We start from the raw sequence: 17007 nt of genomic DNA on the forward strand, positions 1-17007 counted from the left end.
TGAATATGTATTTATGAGTCTTACTATTTATATTATATATTCAGACGTTGAGAATATATGTATGGGCATCAGGGCGTTACTAGGTATTTCTGAGATAGCAGGTTCATATGAGGTCAAAATAATTGTATCAGGAGAGACTAAATTACACCAAAGATAGAACATACAAGCTAAGCAATGACCAGTGTCTATTTTAGAACCTTACCTGTCCCTAGGAACTGAGCTCCCTCTTGTAATGAAGTGGGGCATCCCTCCCAGTTGTTATACACGTTGATTTGCTCTTCAGAACTCTGCCAAACCAGACGCCCCCAAGCAGCAGAGGGATTATAATTCTTCATAAAATATACATCCTTGAGACAGCCCACAAAACCCTTTCGGATTATGTCTGCAGGGGTTGAGAGATATCAAGAAATATGTTTTCTGAGAAATTCTTTTCAAGCAATGAATTTGATGTGCTATTAAAATCAAAGAAATAGGCAATAGCTCTCACTACCTACTTACTACAAATTTTTTAAAAATTTCTTCTTTTAAGATTTTTTTTTGATGTGGACCAATTTTAAAGTCTTTATTGAGTGTGTTACAATACTGCTTCTGTTTTATGCTTTGTTTTTTTTTTTGGCTACGAGGCGTGTGGGATCTTAGCTCCCCGACCAGGGATTGAACCCGCACCCCCTGCATTGGAAGGCGAAGTCTTAACCACTGGACTGCCAGGGAAGTCCCCAAACTTCTTAATAACTCATGTAAACACCACACCATCAGCTAGGGTAGGTGGTAACAATTGTCATGTTTCGCTCTGGTTCAGACTCATCTTATCTGCAGAAACAGATGTTTGCACAAAAACCCTGGTTTTATAGTAATAGCAAGACTATTGCCTCTTGAACTAACAAGGGGATCTCATCTGCCACTGGTCTTAAAAATAAATGTGCAATAACACATTTTAAAAGTAAGATTTAAAGGAAGTCTATCTATTAAATCTACAGTTTATAGTTTAGTTCCCTCGCCATTTTGACCTAGTCTGTTACACAAGTAAAGCAATAATTTCATTTCATTTTTAGGAATTAATGTAATGTTAAGCTTAATTTTTGAACTCCCCAGACCAGGTAAGTGTGGGGCTTAAGAACACAGGAAGTAGGGTGGTCATTAGAGGTTGGGAAAGAGAGAAAGTGAGCAAATGAGAGAATTAGAGAGCAAAAAAAAAAAAAAGCAGAGAGGGCGAGAAGGCGCCTGAAGCTGAGGTTGCATTTCATATGGCAGTGTCCTTACAGGTCAGTGGAAAGCTTAGCTCTCAGCTTTTGAGTTCATGACCTGATCTTAGGGAAGGTATTCACCAGCAATCAAACTTTTACAAGGTCAATTTATATGCGCAATGTCAAATTATTTATTTATAATGGACAGATGTCATCTACAGGAGGGATACTTGGTATTGGGGTATGCTCTCCTCCTGATGCCTGGATATACCAGAGACAAGAATTGTGCTTGGTGGGCAAAGAACTATGACAAAGACTCTCTTCTCTCTTTCTTTCAATCCGTGTGTGTGTGTGTGTGTGTGTGTGTGTGTGTGTGTGTGTGTGTGTGTGTGTGTGTGAATGTTTTCAAGAGACTTCTCCACCAGTCTACAGTAGCCAAATGAAAGCCCTCTCTCCTCTACAGGTATTTCTAAGGAGGTAACTATAACCGGTCTTGAGGATTTAAATATATCCTTCTCAAAAAATTCACTGAAATTTTTTGATCCCTAAATAACATAGCTTTGACTGAAATTAGTATAATTCATTTCAGCAGAAGTTTAATGAACTCCTTTTACATATCAAGAACTGGGTACTAAGAATTGAAATGCAAGTAGTACATGGTTCCTTTAGAAAAGAAGAGACCTAAAGGAAATTTTTGACATACTGATGTAGGAAATACAGTATGAGTTAGAAAATAATACTATTACCCATACTTTAAAATAATGCAACTTGATTCTAAAATGTGGTGACAACATATAAATTCTATACCTTTCCCAAACTCACCAGAATCCTTCCTGAGGATGGTATAACCCTGCGGCAGCCCTCCCACAAACACTCCTGTGTTCTCTCCAATAACAGTACTACCATTCAGGGTGGCCGAGGAGCCTATGGAAAAGGAGATGAGAATTCCAACTTCAGCAGGATAATCTATTTCTACAAATTTAACAAATGACTAAACCCTTCCCCTGGGCTTCTGGACACCACTCTTTCTTGGTTCTCTACATATCGGTTACGTTTCTTCACTGGTTCTTCCTCATCACCCCAACATCTTGATGCTGGAATGACCCAGGCTTCCTCCGTTCTCAGATCTCTTTCTCCACCTACACAGATACCCTAATTCCCTCTAGAAGGATGAAGAGAGAGCTGGGTACCTGTGCTAATTCCCAGGGCCAAAGATCAGAAGGGGCCTGGGTCCTTGACTGTGTTGTATAACAATGCAAATCCGTTAAAATGTTTATTTTACTCCATCATTTTTTGGGAGAAGGGGGATTTTTTTTTTTCAGAGCCAAACAACTCTAATTAGCCCTACTTATATCTGGGACCTTGGCTTTAAATACCATCTTTAGCTGACAACTCCCAATTTTTTTTATCTCTAGTCTGGAACTCTTCCCTGAACTCCGATCCAGGAATCTGCTTGATATTTCCACTTGGATGCCTCATAGGTACCTAAGACTTAACATGTTCAAACCGAAATCTGAACATCTCTCTCTGAATCTGCTTCTCCCACTAACTTGCCCACCTTAGTTATGGTAGTTACAGTCTAAAGGCCCCAAACATTGCAGTCATGCTCTACATTAGGGGATAGCAAAACTCTTCTGTAAAGAGCAAGGTAGTATGTATTTTCCTCTTTGTAGACCACACAGCCTCAAGCAGCCATAGACAATACCTAACCAATGGGTGCAGTTGTCGCCAATAAAGCTTTATGAAAACAGGCATGGGCTGGATTTGGCCCACAGGTGGCAGTCTGCCAACCCCTGCTCTACCTCAATCAAATTCCTTAACATTTACAATACATCCAGATTTCTCATTATATCCACAATTCCTTCCCTGGTTCAAGAAACGATCATTTCTTGTCTGGATTATTTTAGAATTATTGCAGAAGCCTATTTGCTGGTCTCCATGCTTCTGTAACAAATTAATAAGCAGAAATCTCAATTAAATAGAGTCGGGAGACCAGAAGGTAGAGTTCTCACACCTTGTAATGAAGGCAAACCCAACAGGAAGAAGACAGACTTTTCTTTCCTGGCAAGGACTCAGCCAATGAAAAATCATGAACACTTTGTTTACTGTAGTCCCCCCAGCTTCCTGTTCACCCTCTGTAAAAGTTTTCTCCCTCCCTTGTCATGTGGGACTTGCACTTGGCTTGCCATGGTTGTAGACCCTGAATTGTGATTCTCTGCTGATCCCCAATAAACCCATCTTTGCTGGAGAAATATCTGACAGTCCATTTGTTTTAGGTCAACATTTTGGTGGACCCTATGGGGACCAGAGAAAACCCCTGAAGGCTCCAGTTCTGGTGAACAAACAGGTGTGGTACCCACAAAGAAGCCCACTGTGCTCACTGCTTACCCACTGTGCTCACTGCTCTTACCAACTCTGGAGTTTGAAAGTAAATCTTTCTCCTGGATCTGAGCTCACACCCTCTTTGCATTTGAAGCTCTCCAGCCTTTATGCAAGTTCTGCTTAAAGGTTTTTTCTGGTTAAGGCCTTGTTCTGTACCTGAGTACTCATTTGGAACTTCAGTCTAATTTTGAGATCAGACTGTTTCAACCAAGACTGGCTGAGAAGTCATCAGCCCGTTCCTTCAGGAACGAGGCTGCTTCACTGAAACTCTGCTGGTTTTCCAGGCTTCAGCCCATTCCTTTGGAATTAGGGCTGTTCTTTGGAAATGACTGAAAAACCTTGGGCCTGGTTTCTACAGGACCAAACTGTTTCCCTAGAATTGGCTGGTATTAATTTGCATGCTGTTTGAGTTGCGAGCAGTTTGATTTGAACTGTGAGCTGTTTAAAAATTATTCTTTCACTCTGGAGACAAACTTCTGAGTAATGAGATACCAGTTATCTACGTATTTTGAGCGAGCCCCCACTGACAGGGACTCTGGACAATTTTATGTTTAAAAAGTGTGGTCTTTCCTCATGTGCATTTCCAACTAAATGGACCGAATTGACCTAAGGCAATTTAGAATATCAATGGCCATTATGGGGAATTTTTGGAATCCTCAAAGTTAATTGGACCACAATAGCTCAGAAATTCCCAGAACTGAATAGTATGCCTATTTTGATTGGCATGTTGAGGTTTCTAAATGTAATTAGGAGCTTAAAATTGTCTCCCAGCAAAATGAGATTTTAAGATTAACTGAGGCAAACATGTGGATAAAGAAAGACAAAGTGGCTCTCCACACCTCAGGCTTTCCTTCCTTGGCTTCTCTGTCTCAGGCTCGACCTCTGGTACCATCTTGTCTCTCTTCCTCAGCTCCTCATGGCCAGACTCATCTGGAACCATCTTTCTCCTTTGCTTCTCTACTGCCTATGCCTCCTCAGACCCTCAGTTCCCCCCCCCCCCCGCCAATAATTCTCTCACCAAACTTCCCCTTTCTCTGAAACTTTCCCCACTCCCTTTTCCTCTGAACTTGTCAGAACCTGTCCCTTTAAAATTAAGCCTTCTAAGGTTCCAGAAGCTAAACCCTTAATTTCTTATATTCCCTGGACTAAAGCTGAACTGCAAGCCACAGTCAAAAATATACCCAAAGTAACTGAAGATTGTCACAGATTTGCTGAGGAATTTAATGTAGTCATTCAAACTTATCAGCTTGGTTTCTCTGACGTACCTTAGCTAATTCATAGGTTTGTTGGTGATGGCCAGACCCAGCATTGGATCAGAACTGCTAATTGGGAAAATCCTGAAAGGTCTCTAGGATAACAACCAGGAGATCAGCCCTCTAACTTACTATATGATCAGGCTTGAGCAATCACTAGGTGACTTCATTGAGCAATTCCTAGGGTTTTTCCAAAGACTGTCAACTGGAACAAAATTCAGGCTTGCACACGAAACTCTGATGAACCTGTTCATTATGATTACAATTGAATTCAGATTATTTTTATGCAAAGTTTTGGTCTTCTTCCAGATGTTGATTCCACCTGGGTAGCTTTTAATTCCATGTTTATTAATGGGCCAAACTGGGATCTTTCCTTTCTAATGAAAAGGACCAGGATGGAATGGAAAACTATGTCCCATCTAGTTTTGATTAATCTGTCAAAACTGCTCTCTCACACTATAGCTGAATCACCTAAAAGGAAGACTGTCTAAATTCTTAAACTTCAGCTACGCAAATGAAGGCTCCTAAATGAAACTAAAATCCTCCTAGTTTCTGGTATTATTGAAAATAGCCAGGATATTGGAAAAGAGACTGTTACAAATTTAAGTGCTTTCAGTGTCTTCAGCCCTCTGACTAACCTTTCCAATATCCGCCAACTACTCAATGACAGGCTCTGAGGAACTATAGGGGCTCTTCCCAATTCTCCGTCTTAATCAGCTTAAAGAAATGTTTCTCCAGATTGGGGTTGAATCTCTTCCAGTCCTAATGGTCACACACTCAGTGCTCCAACCCATTACTAAAAAGCAGCCTCTGCCTCCGAGTACCAACACAGTTCAAATAGTGGCAATCTCTAACGAATCTCAAGAGGCTCTTGTCTCTGAACCTATTCCCTTTCCTTTAGGCCCTCTGAGAGACACACATGTATTTTTCTCCTTAGTTCCTCTGCCCCTACCCATTTATTGGGCTGAAACTTCTTGGAGAAGTATCATGCCGGAAATTCTTTCTTCCAAAAGGAGGAGATAATCTAGAATTTGCCAGTAGCCATCAAAATCACCGACCAGGTAAATTAAATGACCCCTCTGACATCTTTTACTTGTTCTGTCTCCGACAGTTCTAGAGCGGATTTTGGAAACACTGATCATGTGTCCCTATTGAATCAGCCACCACCATCTTTATGGGCAAAATCTCCAACTGATATTGGCAAACTTCAAAGAGCACCCCTTCCCATCAAGATTCAAATAGATCCCTCAAAACCTCTTCCCAGAATTAATCAATACCCTATAAGCAAAGAAACCCTTCAAGGCATAAAGCCTGTAATAGAAGATTATAAGGCTCGAAACCTCATTATGCCTGTACTAATTCCTGTGAGGATGCTATTTTACCTGTGAGAAAACCTAAGGGCTGAGGGTAGAGGTCTGTCCAGGACCTCTGAGCAATAAGCAACATTGTTATCCCTAGACGCCCTGTTGTTCCTAATCCTCAGATGTTCTAACATCCATTCCCACTGGAAGCAAATTCTTTACTGTAATTGATTTATGCAGTGCATTCCTTAGTATTCCACTTGATGAAGCTAGCCAACACCTTTTTACCTTTACTTGGGAAGAAAAGCAATTCACCTGGACAGTAATGCTCAGGGTTTTACTGAGAGTCCTTCTTATTTCTTGTAAATCCTGAAGGTTGACCCGGATGATATAAAGTTTCCTACAGGTCTACTTTGTTGCATATGTGAACGATTTGCTTCTTTGATCTTCTAAAGCCTACTCACAGGAAGACAGCATCCACTTTCTAAAGCTTTTAGCCTTAAAGGGACATAAGATTGCCAAGGAAAAAAATTGTAGCTTGCCCAAACCCAGGTTTGATATTTAGGGCATCTGGTATCAGAACAAGGGCTACACTTTGATACAGATGGACTTCATAGTGATTGAGGAACCTGTTTTACTGGCCAGGTACTTCAACAAGTCTGTGGCATCAATCCTCTGATTTAGTCGATCACAGTAATGGCATTATTAGACCCAACTGGCAAAATCTGTAGAGGTCATACAAATACCTTGGCCCAAAGCATTGCTATTGGTCCCTCTAAATCTCAGATCCACACTTTTTGTAACTCAAAAATTCTCACCCATTGAAACAGTCACAGGACACCCAACACACTTGGTTACTGCTTTTTTTTTGACCTACAACTGAAAAGAGGAGAGATACTCCAATAACACAAGGGCCAAATTGCTCCTATTAAAAATAACCATGTTTTGGTAGAGCAATCTTTTTGCAGTGCACTCTCAGGAGACAAAGACCTTAAGCATCACACCTTGCAACCTGAAGGCTTTATTTACTGGAAAAGACACCTCCAGAGGAACTTTCTTCAACCTTATTGGAGAGACCCCTATCAGGTATTGCTAACCAACCCTTCTGCAGCCAAAGTCCAAGGAATAGATTCTTGGACTCATGTGACATGCCTAAAGAAAGCACCAAATTCTGAAGGGACCTCAAAAAGTCTGGTGAGCTGCAAGTAAATATTTCCCAGAACTGAAGCAGACAACACCTGATGAGGCAGCTTTCTGAATATATCTGGACCAGGTCTTTAGGAAGTGTATTGCCAAATCTTTGACAATGACATAATGCTTCAGATGATCTCCAATGTCTATGATCTTGATAACATATGGAATTGAGACAGAAAGTGTCTGAGAGTTCTCCATTCTACCTTCCCTTGTTACTCGAATATGACCTCAGTAGGTTTCCAATCTGTGCATTCCCTTCTGATATGAGACCCCACACACAGGAAAGGTCCTTCCTGGCACTGAGGAACAAAAAGCCATTGAAATTAGAAGAGCTGACTCGATCAGTGATGCTCTGAGAGAAAGTTCATGATCAAAAGGGGGACATATAAAAAATTAATAAACAGAAACCTCAAATAAATAGATTTGGGAGACCAGAAGGAGGTCTCATGCCCTGTGGTGACAGCAGAGCCCAACAGGAAGAAGAAAGACACCTCCTCTTTCCTGGCAAGCACTCAGCCAATGAAAAGCCATGGACTATTTGTTTACTACAGCCCTCCCAACTTCCTTTTGCCCTCCATAAAAGCGTTCTCCTTCCGTTGCTGTGCGGGGACTTCCAAGTGGCTCACCATGGTTGCAGACCCCGAATTGCAGCTTTCTACTGATCCCGAATAAACCCATCTTTGCTGGAAAAGCATACGGCAATCTATTTGTTTTAGGTCAACACTTCCATCCTTGTTCTCCTTAAAACTTATCTCCAAAAGAGCAGCCAGAGTGTTCTTTTTAAAGAAAGAAGTCATGTCATGTTACCCCTCTCTCAAAATTCTCCAATGGCTTCCCTCTTTTCAAGTAAAAGCTCACAAAGCCCTATGTAATACAGCCCCAGTGGCCTCTCTGATTTCACATTGTAACACTAGCCCCTTCAACCTCTCTTTCCCACATTGGCTTCCTTGTTGGTCCTTGACATGGCACATATCGTATGCTCCCACCTCAGGGCCCTGGGACCTACTCTTCACTTGACTTGAAACATTCTCCTAGACATTTGCCTGGTTTGCCCTTTTATCCCCTTTAGGTCTATGCTCATATGTCACCTTATCGGAAAGACCTTCTCTAATAGTCTTTTATAAAATCAAAACATCCCTTCCCCAATACACACACACCCCTTTTCCTCTTATCCTGTTTTATACATTCTCAGAATGTACCACTACCTGATATTTGTTCCATATTTATTTATTCTGTTTCCTGCCCCTCTCCCACCTAAAGTGTAAATTTTCCTCCTTGTTTCCAGAGTTCCTAGAGCAGTAGCAGGTGCTCATTAAAATTTCATATTTTCTGAATGAATTAATAAAAGCCTGCATCATCGTACTGTAACTTTTACAATTACATGGGGATGGTAGATAGGGAAGGATAGAAAGAAAAAAACTTAGAATTGCAAAGAAAAAATACATGTCCCGGAACGCTGGCTACCAACTGTCTTAACTGGAAGAAGTTGTTTACCTTTTGGAGCCTTAGTTTCCTCATCTCTAAAATGAGTATAATAACCGAGGTCATAATAGAGGAACATTAAGGAGAGGACATAAGTAAAACATAAGTAAAAGGAAAGTAAAAGCCCTTGCAAATTGTAAAGACCTGAAAAAGATACAAAATGGCTATTGATGACTTTACTCTTATTTTTGCTTTACTGAAACCCTGTGTAGATGAGAAGATAGTTGCCAAGACTTCATCATTTTAGGAGCACCCCAAAGGCAAACTCAACAGCAATTTAGATGAAGTTGAGTGGAGATAAAGGTGAACGAAGAGATGAACAAATATAAACAACAGAAGAGGACGGTAACATCAGCACATCAATAGAGCCCTTCATATATGTCAAAGAAGATCTTACCTGTATATTGCCCATCAAGTGTGATTTGGCCGAAATCCTGATGCCTAATCGCGATTATCTCATGCCATTTGCCATCACTATATTGTTTACCATCATCATTAGTTGTGGTAACTTCTACTGCAGACCCCTTAAGGGAATGAATGAGGGAAAAAAATCAATGAGTGAGTATACATGTTACATACACATACATATATATTTGTAAAAAACCAATTAGCAAATTTCAACATGATCCAGATGCAAGCATGCACACGTTTCAAACAGAACTCAAAATTAAGGTTGATACATCCTTCTGGCTTTTCTCTGATGTACTTCTGTGTCACCTCAGTGCTCAAATCTGAAAAGAGCTTCTCTTTGGAATAAAAATCTCTTACAAGTACCCTTGGATTTTGAGTAACTATACTCATCAGAAAGGTAATGAATTTTCTTTTCTAATATTTTAAATTTGGGGGCAGAAATATAAAAAAGAGAAGAATTTAAAACTAATAAAATACTATTCAAATAATATTGTTCTAAAGATAAGGAAATGTCTGGCAAGTTATTTCCTTTTACCTTCACTACACTACGGATAGCAAGAAGGAATAAGGTTCACATTAAAAATTAGTCAGTTACTAATGCCTTGAACATAAGTATAGCGGTTAAACTTAATACTCAATGCTTTGTAGTCTAAATTCTAGCATTTATACTTTTGCCTAAGGTAACAGTATAGTTAAAAATGAGTTCCTAAGTGGATAAGACTAGGAAATGGCAGATAATAAGGACAGATACTAGCTAAAAGGAGGTGAGGATAAGGAAACAAAGAAAAGTAGAAGAGAAACATTTCATCTTAACACTTTAGAGCTATGTATATTCTGGTTAGCGCAATGATACTCTTTTAATGTTAGTGAACACTTAAGACTAAGTAAAAGATATTTCAACTTTGTCACCATCATCATTTGCTACTACTGTGGTTAAAGAAAAAACAACCAGAAAATTACTCTAAACCTTCTAAATGAAAACAATTTTTTCTTTCCTTCTTAATAAAGTAGATCCTAGCAATACTTAACTTGAATCAATAAAAATTTTTTAAGCTAAAAATAAGATTTGGTAAAATATTACAAAATATATTTTTAAATTACTTGGACTGTTTCACCAAATTCTAATAATCTTGGTATACTGTTTTTCAAAAAAGATAAATCTGATAATTATCTGATGCAATATGGTGAAGATTTATGTCACAAAAATTGCAACGTTAATCACACCATCTTCAGTAAAACATTTCTGTTTATATTTCCCTAAAATAGCTTCAGCAGTACACCATGTCCATTCTATGCATTTAATTGGCTCCTGTCAGGCCTCATACAGAGCATGACAACATGTGTGACATACAGAATTTCATATTACCAAAAAAGAGCTTTTAATTTCCCATGAGTAGGAGTGGGTTGCTTCTCACGTGGACAATATCCCAACTTTTACAGGCAACTCAATCGGCTAGAAAGATGACCATTTTGGTAAGTCCTCGAATCTTTGTAGGTTGATTTTCCTTCTATCTCTTTCCTCCACATATTCTTTTATTTTCCTCAACCCTATTTCAACATTTTAATATTTTACAAACACACATTTCATTATCGTAGTTTAATAATTAAAACCAGAACTGGTGTCGTGCCCAATTAATGTGCCCTGGTAGCATGCCCATTAGTTTTTCCATTAGTGAATTCAACAATACTAATGGGATTACTAGCATGGGATGCTAATTGGGCGTGACATAAGAAACTGGCTTACTTCTTAGCATACCCTTGCTAATGATGAAATTAATGAGCATTTTATTAAATGCTGTCTCATCAAAGTGTACTTAGTTAGCGTTAAAATTGTTACAGACGACGCTGCATTCTAAAGATCAGGTGTCTGAGTAAGTGGTCCTTCGTATCATGTTTGGCGATAGTCTGAAGCATTAATAGTTCTCTACATCGAAATCACATTGACTGGTGACACATTCAAGTACATAACACACAGCCTCAGTATGCCAAATTTTCTTCATACTTAGAGGAACCTAGTGTATTATTCTTTGATGATCATTTTAAGATTATTTTACCTCACCAATGTTAAGAGAATAATTCTGTGATCAATTCTGATGTCATATGATGCAGTTTATTTTTTCCATCTGGAAAATATCAGACATGTTAAATAGATGCTACTCGGAATATTTTTTGAAAGCTTTCACTTTCACCATTTCCCTCAGTGAAGTCAGAATGTTATGTGAATTTCCTGTTAATGTCACTGAACATAAAACATTTAACTGAGAACCGCGAGTCATTACTGGTCAATAAAATATCATCTGATCAAGTATTTCCAAATTGAAATTAATCTAATGAAAATAGGAAGACTCTAGCTAATTGTTAGAGAGAACAAAAAATACAGCAATTAAAAAATGGAGTAACTTTACTGACTCTTAACAATAATTCTAAGTGTTCAGTTTATGATAGGCAAACATATGTCCTGTTTTAAATATTATGAAGAATCTTCCCCCTTTCCCCCAAATATTTTTTCATAGAATGAATCGGATAGTTGGAAGGAATGCCAAATAAGTTTTTACGCCTCTATGTAGAATTATATTATTATGTAAAGAATTCGTTACTTAAGTTTATTAAGATATTTTAAAAAGAACAAAGTACACAATGACTTCAGTTATTTTGAAACTACGTGTTAGAGAGTAACTTTAAATTCCTACAAAATGCTCTTTCCACAACTCAAAATTTAATTATTTTGAATGGATTCAGGAACAGTAATTTGAAAATAACCATCGGTATAAGTCAAAGTATCTGACAAATGAAAACAAATAACTAAAATTGTTAAATTATCATTAAAGAACTGGAAATTTTATCCTAGAAAATGGGTAATTTCTGCAACTATGAGTACTTTTTTTTTTTTTTTTTTTTTTTTGCAGTATGCGGGCCTCTCACTGTTGTGGCCTCTCCCATTGCGTAGCACAGGCTCCGGACGCGCAGGCTCAGCGGCCATGGCTCACGGGCCCAGCCGCTCCGCGGCATGTGGGATCCTCCCGGACCGGGGCACGAACCCATGTCCCCTGCATCGGCAGGCAGGCTCTCAACCACTGCGCCACCAGGGAAGCCCATGAGTACTATTTTACCAATAGCTATCAAGCCACTCAGTCAACCAATCAGTCAACAGACCTTTACTTATTTATGAGTATATCTACTATGTTCCAAGGACTGTACTGAGCCTCAAGGATGTATCTGGGGACTAATAGACAGACCTGCCCTCGCTGGATTGTACACTCAGATAAGAAAGACACAAAGAGCAAATAACTACTTGTCCGATGAGTACAATAAGGTGTTCATTAGATAACCTTGTATCCTTTACAGACAAAAGGAAAGAAAACTGGCTTAAAGTGGTACCTGAGTTATTTAAAATATAAATACTTTGAAACGTCAATGGGGGATGTATAAAACAAACTCCTAAGCTTCTTTAAACTTGGGGTAGCTCTAACTTTGTTCACGAAGTTGTATTTATGACACAGAGTACAGACTTGTGGTTGCCAAAGGGGTGAGGGATTGGGGAGGGAAGCATTGGGGGTTTGGGATGAGCAGATGCAAACTATTATATATAGGATGGTTAAAAAACAAGGTCCTACTGTATAGCACAGGGGACTATGTTCAATATCCTGTGGTAAACCATAATGGAAAAGAATATGAAAAATAATATATATATGTATAACTGAGTCACTTTGCTGTACAGAAGAAACTAACACAACATTGTAAATCAACTCTACTTCAATAAAAAAAAAAAGAGAAAAAAAAGCTGTATTCATATTCCTACCCCAAAAGAGAAAAAAATGGAAGAATATTCCAAATATTCTCCATTCCTCAGTTTCAACAATCTCTTTGCCTGATAATATGCTGGGCTTTCATTAAAAAGTTAGCAATATGTCCAGTTAACCTGAATAAATTCCTTCGTGGTGAGGAAGGACCAGTCCCGGCTAGCTTGAGCTCGTGGACTCATGTATAGACAGCATCACAAGCACTCAGTGTGATACATCTGCTCACATTTTCTCAAATGTATCTTAAGGCAGTCCGGCTCAACCAACGCCTTACCTTCTTTTGTATAAATTAATTATCACTTTCCTGAAAATGCAGGTAACTTTTGCCTTATTAGAGGGACATTATTATTCCAGGTAAAAATGCACTTGTACGTCATCATTAAACCCTCTGCATTCCCCTGGTCCTCCAACCTTGGCTATAACAATTTCATTAATGCTTGCCTAGCAGGTACCAACTTTGTATACAGGTTACGATTTGGGTATACAGGGCAGGGACAGGCAGAGGGAAGCACTCTAGGCCATTGAGTGAAGGAAGAGGGGGAGGAAGTGGTTGGCAATGCCCTTGTGCATGTTTCCTTGAACTCTGCTCTGGTCTACACCAGCCTGTCTATCTGATCATTGAAAAGGCGATGAAAACGATGAGATGGAGGGAGTTTCCTGGCAGCCAGTCTCAGGATCATAATGGCAATAATGTGGCTGAGCGGAGTTAAGCATTATTTAACTTCTTCCCCTTCCTATTCTGCAGAATCTGAAGCTACCACATCTCTTAGAAAGAGAAATAACAAAGAGATGGCAGTCATGTTTCAGTTCTGGTGGAATCATTTTTGGATTAATTCTGCAAAGACTTTGCCCCATATGTTTAGAGTATATTGTGGGTGGGGGGGCGGGGGGCAGGCAGGGCACATTTATTAAATACTCAAAACCTGTGAACAAACCCGTGGCCACTGTATGATTACAGACGTAGCTCTGGGGTGTGAATGGTCATCTGGAATCACACTCATAGACACCAGGATGGACGTTTATGAGGGTGTGACCGACTGTATTGTAAGTGTGAGGCAGCGTGAAGCCACCCTGGCACACTGCCGTGTTCAAGTCCAGCAGGACTCTACTCCAGTCTTGGAAGGGGGGTGTCTAGAGAGAGGACGGCAGGAGCGGCATTTTGTTCATTTCTCATTTCCGTGTTTCCAACTCATAACTGCCCAGCCCAGTGCCTGGAATATGACACATTTTTAACAATGTTTCACTGAATGAAATAAACTAAATCCAGCGCCAGTTCTATCACTAGATCACTATGTGACCCTAGTTAAGATACTTCATCTAAAGCGGGGAAAAAACCAATACCTACTTCAGGTGGCTACTTCAAGAATGAAATGAGACAATCGACATGAACCCACTTTGCGTACTTCGAAAGCTCTATGAATAAATGGCTATATGATTAAAGTTTTTCTCCATCTGGCTTGAGCTCAAATATACCTAGATATTAACAGGTTGAGGTAGAAGAAGCAGAACCAGATTTTTTCTTTCTCATTGATATTCTTCTATTTTTCTGGATTGTTTCCTTTCTTTTATGTTTTTGTTGATATTTACAATTTAGCATTTAGTCTTTTTTTTAATCTTGTTAATTGTTCTTGGAACAATTAACAATTTTCGTTCTATTAGTAATTACTTTCTGTTGTCACAACATTTAAAATCAAATATTTTTGTCCATTTATTTTATGAAAACAAGAAACCAATATAACCTATACCCTTAATGCCCCCTCTACTAAGTTGATACCTTTAGAAACTTTTAAGTCACTCATTTTTCCCCCCTCCTTCAACTCTTAGTAATTTTAGCACCAAACAATTATCAGGGTTTTTTTTTTCCCCTTTGCTGTGTGTCTCTTCTAGGTCAAAGATTCTTTGGCACATAAAACACATTTCTAGTCATTTTGTCATCAAATACTTAGGTTGAACTTAATATCCTTCGGTTTATTATTCACCACTACTTCTCCTCTATATTTCAAATTCTTTATTTTTTCCTTCTGATTAGAAGCCTTGCTGAAATATTTCCTTCCAATATGGTGCACGGATGGTATTTAAACTGAATCTCTGGACATCAACAAGCATTTTTCTTTCATGTTGAAAAGCTTGGTCACAGATTAGCTGTATAACTTTGGGAAAATTAATTTAACCATGATTTAGATTTTCACCTGTAAAGTGGGGATAGTGAGTACCTGCTTTATAGAGTTGTTGTGATGTTGAAATACGTGTGTGTGTGTGTGTGTGTGTGTGTGTGTGTGTCTATTTATGTATAGAGAGAACACTTAGCATAATGGCTGGCACACAGAGGTCCTATAGAAGAACAAGCTTTGCTTAATCTTGACTAGAACTTGATGAGCCCTTTCAATAAATTTATAATCAAGTCTATTAAATCATATATTCTCTCCTATTTTAGATTTCGTCATCTTCTCCCATCCTTCTCTACCTTGTGCATGTGTTTTCTGTTCTCCTTTTGAATTTCTTCTTAATATTAGCATCTTCCTTCATCTTTCTTTATGTTTTCATATTTTTGTCATGTATTTTGACCTAGCAATCTGAGGCTCGGCGGTCTCTCTTCTAATTAATCTACTTAAAGGATTCAAATGAAAAATAATATTTTCAGTTCCGTAACTGAATCAACGTCAGTGTGCTGTTTTTGTTTTCCCGATGCCATCTGCCTTGCCTTTGGAAACAGCTGCTTCTCAGCCCTTTCTCTCTGGATGCTGGATCTGCTTAGGTGTGATGCTATTTCTTTTTGCTTACTCATTGCCCACCTCTTGGCATCCCTTAAGAAGCTGCAATTCTAGGGGACACCCAGGGGTCCTTGTGCCTGAGGACCTATAGTGGTCAGGCCAGGGGGTTATCAGGTCGCTGTCAAAATACCAGGAATAAACCTTTCTTTCCCTGGTCTTGCCAGTAGCCAATTCATGGCTCTAACACTTCCTAACACAGGAACGACTCCGTCTGCCTCTTGAGGGCTTCTGCAGGGATCCTGGGTGATGCTCAGACACACTTGGTCCAGCAGGCCCTGACTTTCCTCTCAAAGGTGAGTGGGTCTCCAGGAGGCAGGAAGCTCGTGGCCCATGACCCCTTAGATACAGAGGGGAAAAGTTGGGCCTCCTTTAATAATATAACATTAAACATTTATATGGCAAGCGTAATTTGTATCTTAGATCAGCAGTTTTAAGTTGAAAACCTGAGAAAAATCTTTGACATAGTCTTATATTTCAGTTACTCACAGGCCCAACACAGTGCTTAACAGCAAATGTTTACGAACCTTCCTGTAACTAAAGTGAAGACAACTATGCAATAGTTTCCCATTGTCCTCAGGAAAAATTTAAATCTTCTCAAATCCTTCCAGGTCCTAAGTTACTTACTCTCCACCCAACTCTTCAACCTACCACTGTTCTCTTTGTTCTGTACGCTACAGCCATATTAGACTCATCTCAATGTATTGAATATGCCATGTTCTTGTCTAACTCAGACACTAAATATTTGCTGTTTGCTCCGCCTGGAAATTTTATTACAGATCCTACCCTCATCTCCCATCAGTATTTCTGCTGGCCTGCCCCACCTCAAACACATGTCCTCTCGTATAGACATATATTCTTGTCCTGATCAACTTTTCCTCATTGTTTTGCATCTCAGTTAAATATCACATTTGCAGAGGAGACAGGCAACTCAAAAGAAAGACTCTTTACTTTATTCTCTCATAATACACAGCATCATACTTGTCTTTCGTAACAGTAGTGAATATTTTATTTTTTTTAACTGTATACTACCTAGATTGTTTCATTGGGGCATGGTCATATTTAACTTTAAACTAGTGTAGTCTGCAATACCCAGCCCGATAGCACCTGATAGACGCTTAAATATTTGCTGGTGAAGAAAGGAAAAGAAAGAAAGAGAGAGAGAGAGAGGAAAGAGAGAGAGATGGAGGGAGGGAGGGAAGGAAGGAAGGAAGGAAGGGAAGAAGGAAGGG

General features: G+C 39.2%; 1 protein-coding gene across 1 annotated transcript in view; it reads right to left on the minus strand.

Moving 5' to 3' along the window:
• USH2A (usherin) overlaps positions 1–17007 on the minus strand; it is a gene marked incomplete at both ends in the record, with an annotated part of 783425 nt that overhangs the window by 475028 nt on the left and 291390 nt on the right. Inside the window, 3 exons of the mRNA XM_082834448.1 lie at positions 203–382; positions 2007–2108; positions 9194–9320. Coding sequence (XP_082690574.1) covers positions 203–382; positions 2007–2108; positions 9194–9320 — 409 coding nt within the window. The remainder of the gene's footprint in view (positions 1–202; positions 383–2006; positions 2109–9193; positions 9321–17007) is intronic.

The sequence above is a fragment of the Leucopleurus acutus genome (assembly GCF_964270905.1).
Source record: "Leucopleurus acutus genome assembly, chromosome: 2".
In the NCBI taxonomy this organism is placed as follows: Eukaryota; Metazoa; Chordata; class Mammalia; order Artiodactyla; family Delphinidae; genus Leucopleurus; species Leucopleurus acutus.